The 13226-nt window shown below is 42.3% G+C and overlaps 1 protein-coding gene across 3 annotated transcripts in view; it reads right to left on the bottom strand.

Annotated features, from left to right (window-relative positions):
* AK5 (adenylate kinase 5) overlaps positions 1–13226 on the bottom strand; it is a 259870-nt gene that overhangs the window by 10731 nt on the left and 235913 nt on the right. For all 3 annotated transcript variants that reach the window (XM_086717334.1, XM_086717332.1, XM_086717333.1), the window contains one exon: positions 10381–10572. In XM_086717334.1, coding sequence (XP_086573460.1) covers positions 10381–10572 — 192 coding nt within the window. The remainder of the gene's footprint in view (positions 1–10380; positions 10573–13226) is intronic.

Here is a 13226-nt window from a genome sequence, read left to right as displayed (position 1 = left end):
AGTCATCCCAGCTGAGCCCCAAATGCCATGGAGCCAAGAAGTACCATCCCTACTGTGCTTTTTCCAAACTCCCGAAGCACAGAAGCCACAACTATCAAGTAACGGCTGTTGATTTATGCCACTAAGTTGTGGAATGGCTTGTTACACAGCAATAGATAATCAGAATATAGAGGATGTGTAAACTTAAACAAACTGAGGTTTCTGGGGGGAAAAAAACTAGAAACAGACAAAGGGCACACTATTCCAGAGATTCAGAAGGAAAGAAGATCTCTGATAATCATATAATATAGAAACTAGAAAAGTTTTAAATACAGTTTTTTGAATACTCAACAATAAACATTTATTGAGTAGTTTTTTTTTTTTTTTTTCTCATGTGCCAGGCATTATGCTACACTCTGGGGATAAAGGTGTGAACAAGACAGACCTAATTCTTCCCACTACAGAATTTACTTTCCATTGGTGGCCACAGACATGTAAAGAAGTAATTATAATGAAGAATGATAAATACAAAGATGGAGAAAGAAACAGTGCTATACAAACACACAGGAGGGAAAGTTAATGGATACTACTGCTAGTTTAAACTGTATGTAAGAAGACATGGCTGCTATGAAGTAAGAGCAGGTGGTCATGAAATGAGAACAGGCTTGGTGAAAAGGCAACAGCATAAGAAGAAAAGAATGAGCCGGGGCAAACAGAAAACACACATGAGAATTAAGATAAATACTGATAACTAGGGAGCAGGAACAATAGTGTGAAAAGCTGAACCGGAATGGTGGAAGACACATTTGGGTTTTTTTCCGAGAAAGTCGAGAGCACAGAAATGAAAACAACAGAGTGGGTTATAGATTGAGAACTGTGCTCTCCAATGCAGAAATCACTGCCATGTGTTGCTCTCGAGCACTTGAGGTGTGTGGCTACTCTTAACTGAGCTGTGCTGTCAGGTCAAATACACACTAGATTTCAAAGACGTGATAACAACATCAGCATCACCCGTTTCTTTTTCCTGTTTAAATTTTTTAAAAAACATTTATTCATTTTTGGGAGAGAGAGAGACAGAGCACAACCTAGGGAGGGGCAGAGAGAGAGGGAGACACAGAAACTGAAGCAGGGTCCAGGCTGTGAGCTGTCAGCACACAGCCCGACATGGGGCTCAGAACCACAAACCAAGAGATCATGAGCTGAGCCCAAGTCGGATGCTTAACCGACTGAGCCACCCACGTGCCCCTCTTTTTAGTGTTTAAAATATGGCTACTAGAAAACTTAAAATTGCATATATGGGTCACATTATATTTCTCTAGGACAGAGCTAATATAGAAGGAACAGAATGAGATCTAAGAATTTGATGTTGAGGAGATTTGAGGAGAAAAAAGGAATAAGGTACATAAAAAATAAAGAATAATGACCCCAAACTCTCAAGTTAAACAAACAAAAAAAGGTGTCTCTGCCAGCGGGAATTGGTGAAGTGAGACTGATATCTGGACAGAAGTTTTGAATGACATGGAAAAATTGAAAAAAAAAATCTTTAAAGATACCAGCTGAAGAAAGTTGACTTCCGAATTTGGCTATGCCTTTTCCTCCATAACACTAAATGCTTGGAAACAGTGGCGCATGTTTTCTCCATTTTGATAGAAATATATCATGACCTAAAAGTTTTATATTCAGTGACACTGATATGTGTGTATAAAGCCACTAAAGCAATATTCTCAGATGTTCACAGAAAAATTGAACTAAAAACTAGTTTGAGTTATTTTAGCCAACCGAAGGAAGAATCAAAATTAAGAACTCAAGGGGCGCCTGGCTGGCTCAGTCAGTTAAGGGTCTGATTCTTACTCTTGATCTCGGCTCAGGTCATGATCTCATGGTTTGTGGGATCGAGCCCCAAGCTGGGGTCTGTGCTGACACCTCAGAGCCTGCTTGGGATTTTCTCTCTTCCTCTCTGTCTGCTCCTCTCACACTCACACACATTCTCTCTCTCTCTCAAAATAAATAAACTTTAAGGAACATTTAAGAACTCAAGTACAGAGAATTCCAAGTATAAAAGTAATTTTGGGTTTTCCTTTACTTGTGTTAGACTGCACACTTAGGGATCCAGTCCATTAAGGGTTATCAAGGGGTGAAGTCTGACCTTAGGTGCCTTCTGCCTCCACTCCTTGCATGGTAGTGCCAGCAGCTGCATTTCTCATTCTTTATCTCTGGGTTCACAAGAAGTCCCCTGTTAGGTTGGATGACTACCCAGAACAACAATGGGTGTTGCACTATTTCAGGACTTACTAAAAATGGCTAAACTCTTTATGAAGTTGGGACACTGGAGCAGAAAAATTGCCCAACAAGAAACTTAATTTCTTCTCTATAAAAGCAGAGAGAGTTGCCAAGGAACTCGATTTCCTGCATCTGCAAAACTGCATGTATAATGAGTCATTGGCCTCTTTTTTTTTTCTTTTTTTAAGTTTATTTATTTATTTTAAGAGAGAGAGGGAGTGGCACAGGGGCAGTGAGAGAGGGGGACAGAATCCCAAGCAGGCTCCTCACTGTCAGTGAGGAACCGGACACAGGGCTGATCCCACGAACGGTGAGATCATGACCCGAGCAGAGATTGAGTCAGACGCTTAACTGACTGAGCCACACAGGCGGCCCCTCCTTTTTTTTTTTTTTTTTTTTTTAATTAAGACTAATAAATAGCCCAGGGACAGTTATCATCTGTTATCAAGCCCTCTTCATCTATGGCCTGGGGTGTTTCTGGGCTGATTATACCATGAAGAAAAAGTATGAAACAAGTGGAGAAAAACAAATGTAAGAAATATATCAAAATGTTCCTTAGTTAGGTTATCTTTGGACGGAAGAATTCTTATCTTTATACTCCTAGATTTTAAAGTGTATTTCTTTTTTAAAAGTAGCTGTTACTTTTATAGTTAGCAAAAAGAGAAGTTTGAAATATCAGTTTATACAATTCTGCATATGCCACTGGAGGTAGCTATTTCTGGCGTTTCTCCCAGCTCACAACAAGCCCTTCTCTTCTGGGAATACCTTATCCCCCACCCAGTTCCCAGGGAGGAGTCCCAGGCAGCCATGTGTGTGTATATGGGTCAGGTTTTAATGCAAATGCTACCGCCTCGGAGACTTTCCCAACACACCCACCTAAAATACTCACCCCCAACACCTTAGTCTGTTTTGTTTTATGCATAGAGATGATCCTATCAGCAATTATTTTACTTTCTTATGTGCCATTTTTACCTTTTCAGTGAGGGGTTTATCTTGGTTATTGCTGTGTCCCCAGCACTGAGAACAGTATCTGACATGCAGTGCGCACTCAGCAAAGTATCACACAACAAATGACCACACCTGCCTGGCCAGAGAGGAGCAGGGAGAAGGCTGTGAGCAAAGAAAAGCAATTCACAACATTTCTGCTTGAATTTGGAGCTGTTGTGCTCACATGTGGATGCAGCGCTTGTAGGGTGGTCATATTCTGGCTTCTGGGCCAAAGAAAGAAAAATCCGGATGACGAGAGAAGAAGGCATGTGTGAAAAGCAAGAGAGACCTGGTCCCACAGCCTTCTTGGGCCTGCTGTGTTTCAGCTGTGGACTGCATAGCTTATCATCAAGTTTTGTGTTTTGGGTCAGGCTGGAGTTGGTGGCTCTTATCTACAAGCAAGGAGCCCTAATCGATAGATCTACAGCTACAATCATGTTTTAAAAATTCATAGCAGTAAGATTTGGAGGAAACAGGGACACCTGGGTGGCTCAGTCGGTTAAGCGTCCGACTTCAGCTCAGGTCATGATCTTGCGGTCCATGAGTTCGAGCCCTGCATCGGGCTCTGTGCTGACAGCTCAGAGCCTGGAGCCTGTTTCAGATTCTGTGTCTCCCTCTCTCTGACCCTCCCCCATTCATGCTCTGTCTCTCTCTGTCTCAAAAATAAATAAATAAATAAATAAATAAATACATACATACATACATACATACAGTTTTGGAGGAAATACTCTATAATGTTTGCCTCTGAGTGGTGGCTCTACCTAGTTTTTATATTTTCTAAAATAAGTTTGTATTACTTTTATGATTAGAAAATAATATAGGGAAACCTGGGTGGCTCAGTCAATTGAGTGTCCGACTTGTGATTTCAGCTCATGTCATGATTAAGCCCTGGGTTAAGGTCATGGGATTAAGCCCTGAGTTGGGCTCTAGCTAAGCATGGAGCCTGCTTAAAATTCTCTCTTTCTCTTTCTCTCTCTCCCTCTCTCCCTCCCTCCCTCTGCCATTGTCTCTGCCCCTCTCCCTGCCTTGTGTGCACACTCTTTCTCTCAAATAAAAAAAAGAACAAAAATCTATAATCTTCTTATATAGAGAGAATATAAGGTGATAGGCCTGGAGGAGTCCAGGAGGTCCTATTCTGTCCATCCATCTTAGTTTAGGATGAAGAAGGGAGAGGTTACACAGTGAAATCACTCACACAAATTCACAAAGCTCCTTCACACAACACATCAGGCTTTCTGAGGTCCAGGGCAGTATTTTCTCCACCAAAGGTCTTTGGCCAGTTGCTGTGCTTTTTACCCTAAATTGCTATATTTCAGTTTTTATTCCTTACTGCCTGCCTGCCTGCCTGCCTTCCTTCCTTCCTTCCTTCCTTCCTTCCTTCCTTCTTTCCTTCCCTCCTTTCTTTCTTCCTTCCTTATTTTCTTTCTTCTTAAATAATGAATCCTCTCACTCAAGACAAAATAAACGCTTCCTTTTAGGGGTTAATTCTAGTGAGTGGGCGTGGCTATCCTACTGCTGTGTTGGGACAGTTTCTATGGCAGCTGTCCAGACTCATAGGAAAGCAGTGCCACGGTTGATTAATGATGTCTGCCCTGAGCACAGGGAGAAGAGAGTGGATGAAGAAAAGCTCTGTTTCTCAGATGCAGAGCAAAGCTGCCTTTATGAGACAGGGAAAACACTTGGAAAGTCAGGGGATCCATCTGTATCACGTATGCCTCTATCCCCTGGTTTATGTTCTAAGGAGTTCTGTGTTGTATAATGATGGCATAATAAAGGCATAAATAGTAAGGCAGTGGCTGTGCAAATTCCCCTTTACTTTTTGGGTACCTTTGTGTGAAATTGCATTGCACTTTTTTCAGCTAGCTGGCGGCCAAAAGGGCTGACCGTCGTTAGGCAGGGGTGTCAGCTGATGGGTAACTGGGCAACACGGAGGCCTGAAGGAAGTGCTTGTGCAGGGTGGTCTATTTCTGGGCTGGCCCATGACGTGTCTCTAATTCCTAAGTAAATTTCACTGAACTACTGATTTGTCTTGCTTGCATCTAGAAGTGCATTCACCACTCCTACCTAAATTTTAAGAAAACTCCTTAAATGATCCAAGAACCCACCTGGATGGTATGCGACCCTGCCTTGGGCTCAATAAACCAACGAGATGGGGAGGAGGTGCTAACAATCCAAAGAACATCAAACTGTCACTTAGAATCCAGGGGGAGATGAAGCTGTTGCAAGATGCCAGGGCAGAGAACTATAGACCAATTTCCCTGATGAAAATGGATGCAAAAATCCTCAACAAGATATTAGCCAACCGGATCCAACAATACATTAAAAAAATTATTCACCACGACCAAGCGGGATTTATACCTGGGATGCAGGGCTGGTTCAATATCCACAAAACAATTAATGTGACTCATCACATCAATAAAAGAAAGGACAAGAACCATATGATCCTCTCAATAGATGCAGAGAAAGCATTTGACAAAATGCAGTATCCTTTCTTGATAAAAATCCTCAAGAAACTAGGGGTAGAAGGAGGATACCTCGAGATCATAAAAGCCATATATGAATGACCCAACACTAATATCATACTCAATGGGGAAAAACTGACAGCTTTCCCCCTAAGGTCAGGAACAAGACAGGGATGTCCACTCTTACCACTGTTATTCAACATAGTATTGGAAGTCTTAGCCTCTGCAATCAGACAACACAAAGAAATAAAAGGCATCCAAATCGGCCAGGAGGAGGTCAAACTTTCACTCTTCGCAGATGACATGATACTCTATATGGAAAACCCACAAGATTCCACCGAAAAACTGCTAGAATTGATCCATGAATTCAGCAAAGTTGCAGGATATAAAATCAACACACAGAAATCGATTGCATTCCTATACACCAACAATGAAGTGACAGAGAAATCAAGGAATCGATCCCATTTATAGTTGCAACAAAAACCATAAAATATCTAGGAATAAATCTAATCAAAGAGGTGAAAATTTATATGCTGAAAACTATAGAAAGCTTATGAAAGAAATTGAAGAAGAAACAAAAAAATGGAAAAAGATTCCATGCTCCTGGATAGGAAGAGCAAATATTGTTAAAATGCCGATACTACCCAAAGCAATCTACATATTCAATGCAATCCCTATCAAAGTAACACCAGCATTCTTCACAGAGCTAGAGCAAATAATCCTAAAATTTGTATGGAACCAGAGAAGACCCTGAATAGCCAACGCGATCTTGAAAAAGAAAACCAAAGCAGGAGGCATCACAATCCCAGACTTCAAGCTATACTATAAAGCTGTAATCATCAAGACAGTATGGTACTGGCACAAGAACAGACATTCAGATCAATGGAACAGAAAAAAGAACCCAGAGATGGACCCACAAACTTATGGCCAACTAATCTTTGACAAAGCAGGAAAGAATATCCAATGGAATAAAGACAGTCTCTTCAGCAAGTGGTGCTGGGAAAACTGGACGGTGACATGCAGAAGAATGAACCTGGACCATTTTCTTACACCATATACAAAAATAAGCTCAAAATGGATGAAAGACCTAAATGTAAGACAGGAAGCCATCAAAATCCTTGAGGAGAAAGCAGGCAACAACCTCTTTGACCTTGGCTGCAGCAACTTCTTACTCAACACGTCTCCAGAGGCAAGGGAAACAAAAGCAAAAATGAACTATTGGGACTTCATCAAAATAAAAAGCTTCTGCACAGCGAAGGAAACAATCAGCAAAACTAAAAGGCAACTGACAGAATGGGAGAAGTTATTTGCAAATGACATATCAGATAAAGGGGTAGTATCCAAAATCTAGAAAGAACTTCTCAAACTCAACACCCAAAAATCAAATAATCCAGTGAAGAAATGGGCAAAAGGCATGAATAGACACTTCTCCAAAGAAGACATCCAGATGGCCAACCAACACATGAAAAAATGCTCAACGTCACTCATCATCAGGGAAATGCAACTCAAAGCCACAATGAGATACCACCTTACACCTGTCAGAATGGCTAACATGAACAACTCAGGCAACAACAGATGTTGGCAAGGATGCAGAGAAAAAGGATCTCTTTTGCATTATTGGTGGGAATGCAAGCTGCTGCAGCCACTGTGGAAAACAGTATGGAGGTTCCTCAAAATACTAAAAATAGAACTACCCTACGACCCAGCAATTGCACTACTAGGCATTTATCCACGGGATATAGGTGTGCTGTTTTGAAGGGACACATGCACCCCCATGTTTATAGCAGCACTATCAACAATAGCCAAAGTATGGAAAGAGCCCAAATGTCCATCGATGGATAAATGGATAAAGACGATGTGGTATATATATACAATGGATTTCTACTTGGCAATCAAAAAGAATGAAATCTTGCCATTTGCAACTATGTGGATGGAACTGGAGGGAATTATGCTAAGTGCAATTAGAGAAAGACAAGAATCATATGACTTCACTCATCTGAGGACTTTAAGAGAGAAACAAATGAACATAAGGGAAGGGAAACAAAAATAATATAAAAACAGGGAGAGGGACAAAACAGAAGAGACCCTTAAATATAGAAAACAAACAGAGCGTTGCTGGAGGGATTGTGGGAGTGGGGGATGAGTTAAATAGGTAAGGGGCATTAAGGAATTTACTTCTGAAATCATTGTTTCACTATATGCTAAGTTGGATATAAATTTTAAAAAATAAAAAAGAAAATTAAAAAAAAAAAACAACAAAAAAGAAGCCGGGACAGGAGCCCAGAGCCCAGAGAGCATGAAGGGACAGAGGTTTCCTCTTCTCCAAGCTTGTCCCCTTCCCCTGCTTCTCCTCCAGTCCCCAGGTAGCCCCACCGCTGGCAAACCCCACAGGCATCCGCAAACAAGTCTCACTTCCCTGCACCCAGAACCCTTGCTGTGCCCCCCAACCCCACAAAGTTGGGGACGGAGCTCCTTCATCCAGTTGGGCAGAGGCAGTGGCACAAAGGCACAAAGCACTTCCTCTGAGAGGCCCCCTGGGAGTCCTGTGGGCTGGAGCCACACTGCTCTGGAGTCAGTCTTAAATATTTGCTAAGCGGATCATAAATGTCACCTCACTGCAGACCCAGCTGCCAGTGTCTCCAAAATGCATGGAAAGCTGATGAGATGATTCCAATGGAACTGGAAACTTCATTTTCCACTAACTTAGATATTTCTGGGGAGGAATCCAGAACTCAGATTTATCTGAGAACTCAGTTAGTCCTGTATCCACGTCCCAATCATTTGTGAGTGTGTAGAATTTAGGTTGGAATGATACACGAGGGGGAGAAAAGAGATTTTCTGACTCTGCCAGTGGTTAAGCTCTCAATTACTTAGGGATTTTTTCACCTGTACACATCGAAAATGGAAGAAATTCTCTTCTATCTGGATAATTTTCTTATGTGTTCCAGGCTGCACAAAGGGTGGAAATCACTAATCTTGTAAAGGCTTTTGCAACACTGAATTCTTAAGACTCTGTTCTTACATAATGTACTTTTTTTTTTTTTTTGCTTGTTTTTTTTAATGTAAGTTTTTTGTTTGTTTGTTTTTATGTGGCAACCAGAGGTTACACAAAGCAGGGCAAATAGATTTCATCTTGCATATCAAGTCCTATTAATTGGTAGTAGCAGCCTGAGTGCTGTGCTAACAAACATTCAGAGGCCACATCTGGGTCCTGCAGGAAAGGGTGGATTAGCAATGTCTGCCTTGGTTATGGAAGCTGGGGATGGTGGCTCTCATGCCATGTATTTGGTATCCCTGAGTTACATCAAGGGGCACCTTTCAGACTTCTACACCCAGGGATAAGTTCCTAGGATTCTGGAAAATGACCATTAACAGGTTTAGAAGATGAGATTCATGAGCAATGGTTTCTGCCAAAGAATTGATGTAGCTGCTTCAGAGACAAGTGTGTTATTTATGACTGATGTCTCCTACTAACTTCCTGTGAATAGCAGAAAGTAGGTGTCCACTTTCTCTATTGTGCTTTGGGTCCCACCCTCCCAGTGGTCTCCTGGCCCTATCTTCTCAGGATCGGTTCTCCACAAGGGTGATGGACTGAACATTCTGTCTCAACCCCTGATTGTGTCTGCCCCTGTCCCATCAACAACAGGACAGTTACTTGCCTCCGCATGAGGGTCATCCTGATCTGGTCCATGCTTCTCTCTCCATCTCCATCTCTTGTTCCTCTTTTCCTTGGCACTTTGTGTCACAGCCAAGCTGAGTTCCTTGTTCCTCCTGACCTTTTTCACTTGGGGCTCCTTCCATGTGGGGTGCCCTGCTCCTTTCACATCACCCCTTAGTTCTCCAGTGACCTTCCTTGATGCCTTTCCTGTCCCTTTAGACTGATTTCAAGGGCCCCTGGAACTCACTATGTGCTCACTTTGACCCTATATTGTGATCAGAGGTTTGTCTATCTCCCCTACTAAAACCTGAAGCTCTAGCAGGCAAGAACTGCATCTATTTTCTGTATCCAAACCCCTAGGGCAATGGATGGCCCACAGGAGTGCTTCAGACATGTTTTTTAGATGAGTGGATGAAGGGGGACTGGGTAGTTTTCCCAAATTCATGAAATTAATGGTGACTCACCAGGGATTATCACCTGTGATCATTAGGTTGACACTATCCACATTTCCCCACAGTATTTTCACTGTTGTACCAAACTACCTGCCCTCTTGGCCCCAAATGCTGCTTTTCTCAATAACAGTTATTGCAAGAATTCCAAGTGCCAATTATGAACCGTGTAAAAATCTGGAGATTCAAAGTCACTGCATCTTAAATCTAGAAGAGGCCTTTTGGGCCATCTATTCAGCTGAGGTCTAGAAGACAGAACTTTATGCCTCATCCATGCCTCCCTCCTTCCCTTGCTCTATACTGGAAAAAGGAGTTGTTCTTAGCAAATTTAATGGCATCTGTGAGAACTGTATGACCAACTTTTTATGGTCTGTATTATGACAGATATTAACTTTGATTTATACAAACGTGAAGAGAGTAGATATTTTGGCTCAAATGGTGCAGCTGTATGCAGCTCTAATTCCCAGATCCCTTGACCAAAATTTACCATTTTTTTCTTTTCTTGAAAAAAGAAAAAGGGGGAGGTAACTGGCTCATTTTGGAGAAAAGAAGTGAAATGTTTCACCTTATGTAGCTGTGTTTTCATCTCATAGTAGGCAATCACAGGGATGGATGCTCGGTAGTAGGTTTCAAGGCGCTTGGCAATGGTGGTGGTGTTGTTTTCCACCAGAGGGCTGCTCTGGTTCCTCTGGAGAAGGCGGTTGGTCATGGTGTCTGCTGAGCAGTCCATACAGATCACCAGGTGCGGGTCTCCAATCTGGGGCGGGGGGGAAGCATAACATAGTCAGAAATTCCACTCTGTGATATTCTGGAAAGGCCTGAGACCCCTATTTCTTTCCCTTCCTGGTCTACTGGTTCCTCTCAAGGTCCCAGAACTACAATGGGGCACAGCTGGGACCGGACTTCATGGCTCCTCTTTTCCAGGTCAGTGGCTTTCCACATGCTGCCTCTGAGCTGTCTCCTGACCTCAGCTTTTGTCACCTCATAGAATATAGGGATCATATAGAATGCTACCCAATGCAGTTGTAATCTGTCCTCCACACTAAGGGGAGTTTCCTTTGGGAAGCCTTCCCTGACCTACTGAGGCAGAGCTAATCACTTCCTCCTTTGTACCCCATTCTATCTTACACAACCACCAGGAGCATGGTGTGACTGTGTCTGTTTTATGTGAAGTCAGTAGAACATAATGGTTGAATACACAAAGGTTGGAGTCAGGTTGTTTAGGGTCAAATCCTGGTGTGGTGACTTGTCTCTAAGGTAGTCTTCACCAATTCCTTCTCTTGATGTACTTTGAGCTCTTCCCTCACAGAGACATAGAGCTCATAACTCCACTTTCTGACTCTGGCCTGACCTGTAACAATTTGGACCAACAGAATACAATGGAAATGATACCATATGCTTTTAGAAGCAAGATCCTAAGAAATCTTGCAGTTCTTGCCTGGTTGACTATCGTCTAAGATGTCCAACTATTCTGATTGCTAAGCCATGAGGAAGCCCAAGCTAGCCATGTGGAGAGGCCTTGTGAACAGAGATACCCAGCCAACTCTAGACTGTTTTAGACATCCCAGCCCTGGCTGTAGGTATATATACCGGCCTTAGCCATTATCTGACTGTATAAAGTCAACTGTGTGAAGGGCTTCAAATGAGAACCCCATCGAACCCCAGCCAAGCCCATCGAACCCCAGAACACTCCTAGAGAAGATAACAGATTGAATTTTAAGCTACTTGACTTCATCATTAACTGGAAGTATCACTCAACTTCTCCGCACCCTACTTTTCTCATTTGTGCAATGAGGATGATCACAGAATTGCTGTGAGGGTTAAATAAAATAAAATAAAATAAAATAAAATAAAATAAAATAATGTAAGTGTGTTGCTTGGCATATGGTACTCCATAAGTATTAGCTATGATGTTTATTTCTCCTATGAGGCTACAGTCTCTTTGTGCAGGGTTAGCAGGTGCTTGGCTCCTGGTCATAAGTCTTGCATATAGTAGGGAGGTGATGAAGAAATGTTTTAGTGAGTCAATGATAATGATATGATCAGCAGCACCAATCTCCCAATCTTCCTATCCTTCTCTTAAATGTTCTTTGGCTCCTGATGTCTTCATGTCTATGTTGCCTCCACTACCAACCCCAACCTTGGATCAAAAGAAACTTGCTCCCTCTTCCGATCTTGCAGTGGTCAGGTTGTGAGTAAACAAAGGTTTGCCACTACCCCTGTGGGAAGTGCCTGGGATGGATGGGAACAAAGGGTGGAGGAGGACTTTTAGGCAACATTGAATGGTAAGTTGCTAGTAAGTGTTGAGCAGACATTTATCTGCCCCCTCTATAGGATGTCCTTTAAAATACAACGAAAAAATTCTCCAAAATCTAGAAGAGTGAAATAAACCTGCGGAATATGTTCATGCAACTTTTCTGCCTGTATTAATTGGAAAACAAAAATGAGCATTTGAGCAACGTTGAAAGGCTGGGTTTGGAAGAAAATGACCTGTATCTACCAGCAGAGGGCGAGCTTGAGGAGGCAGCCTAGGGTTCAGTTAGAGCTTGGCTCCCTGGAGCAATTTCTGGTTGGGTCTGTGTGAGAAGAGGTGATTTTTCTAATTGTGGGCATTTTCAGGTCAGTCTTGATGACAGAAAAGACAATTTAGGAACCCATTCAGGTACAAACAGAGACAATGTGTATCTGAGCAGGAGCTGGCAGTAATTGATCCTCTGGACCCAAATCAGTGCAGAACTGAGAGGTAGTTTTGTCTTCCACATGGATTCTCAAGAGTGTGGTTCATAGACCAGCAGCACAGGCACCATTTGGGAGCATGTTAGAAAGGCAGTTGCAGGTACAATCCCTGACCAACTGAATCAGTCTTGCATTTTAAGAAAATCACCAGGCGATTCTTCACAAAATAATAGTTTGGGAAGCTACTCTCCCAAGCCATTTTGTCGTGCCAAGACAATGGGGTTTGACCTAACCTTTCTTCTCTGTTCCCGTCCTATATTGAAACAAAAAATTTTTTAATGTTTTACTTATTTTTGAGAAAGAGAGAGAGAGAGAGAGAGACAGAGACAGAGATAGAGCACCAGTGGGGGAGGAGCAGAGAGGGAAAGAGACAGAATCTGAAGCAGGCTACAGGCTCCAAGCTGTCAGCACAGAGCCTATGCAGGGCTTGATCCCACAAAATGCGAGATCATGACCTGAGCTGAAGTCAGACGCTTAACTGACTGAGCCACCCAGGTGCCCCTCTGCTCCCATCCTGCATAAAATACTATTGAGCAAGCCATCCCATTTGGAAGTGGCCTGTACCACTCATGTTTATAGTATGTAAAATTTTATGAAATGTTTGCATGAAATACCATTTAATTATTTTTCAAAGCACTTTGATATATCTGTCTATATCTTTAGACAGTCCTCTGG

This window comes from Puma concolor, chromosome C1 (genome assembly GCF_028749965.1).
Source record: "Puma concolor isolate L17-30 chromosome C1, mPumCon1.1.hap2, whole genome shotgun sequence".
In the NCBI taxonomy this organism is placed as follows: Eukaryota; Metazoa; Chordata; class Mammalia; order Carnivora; family Felidae; genus Puma; species Puma concolor.
This window is presented reverse-complemented; position numbering and strand designations above follow the sequence as displayed.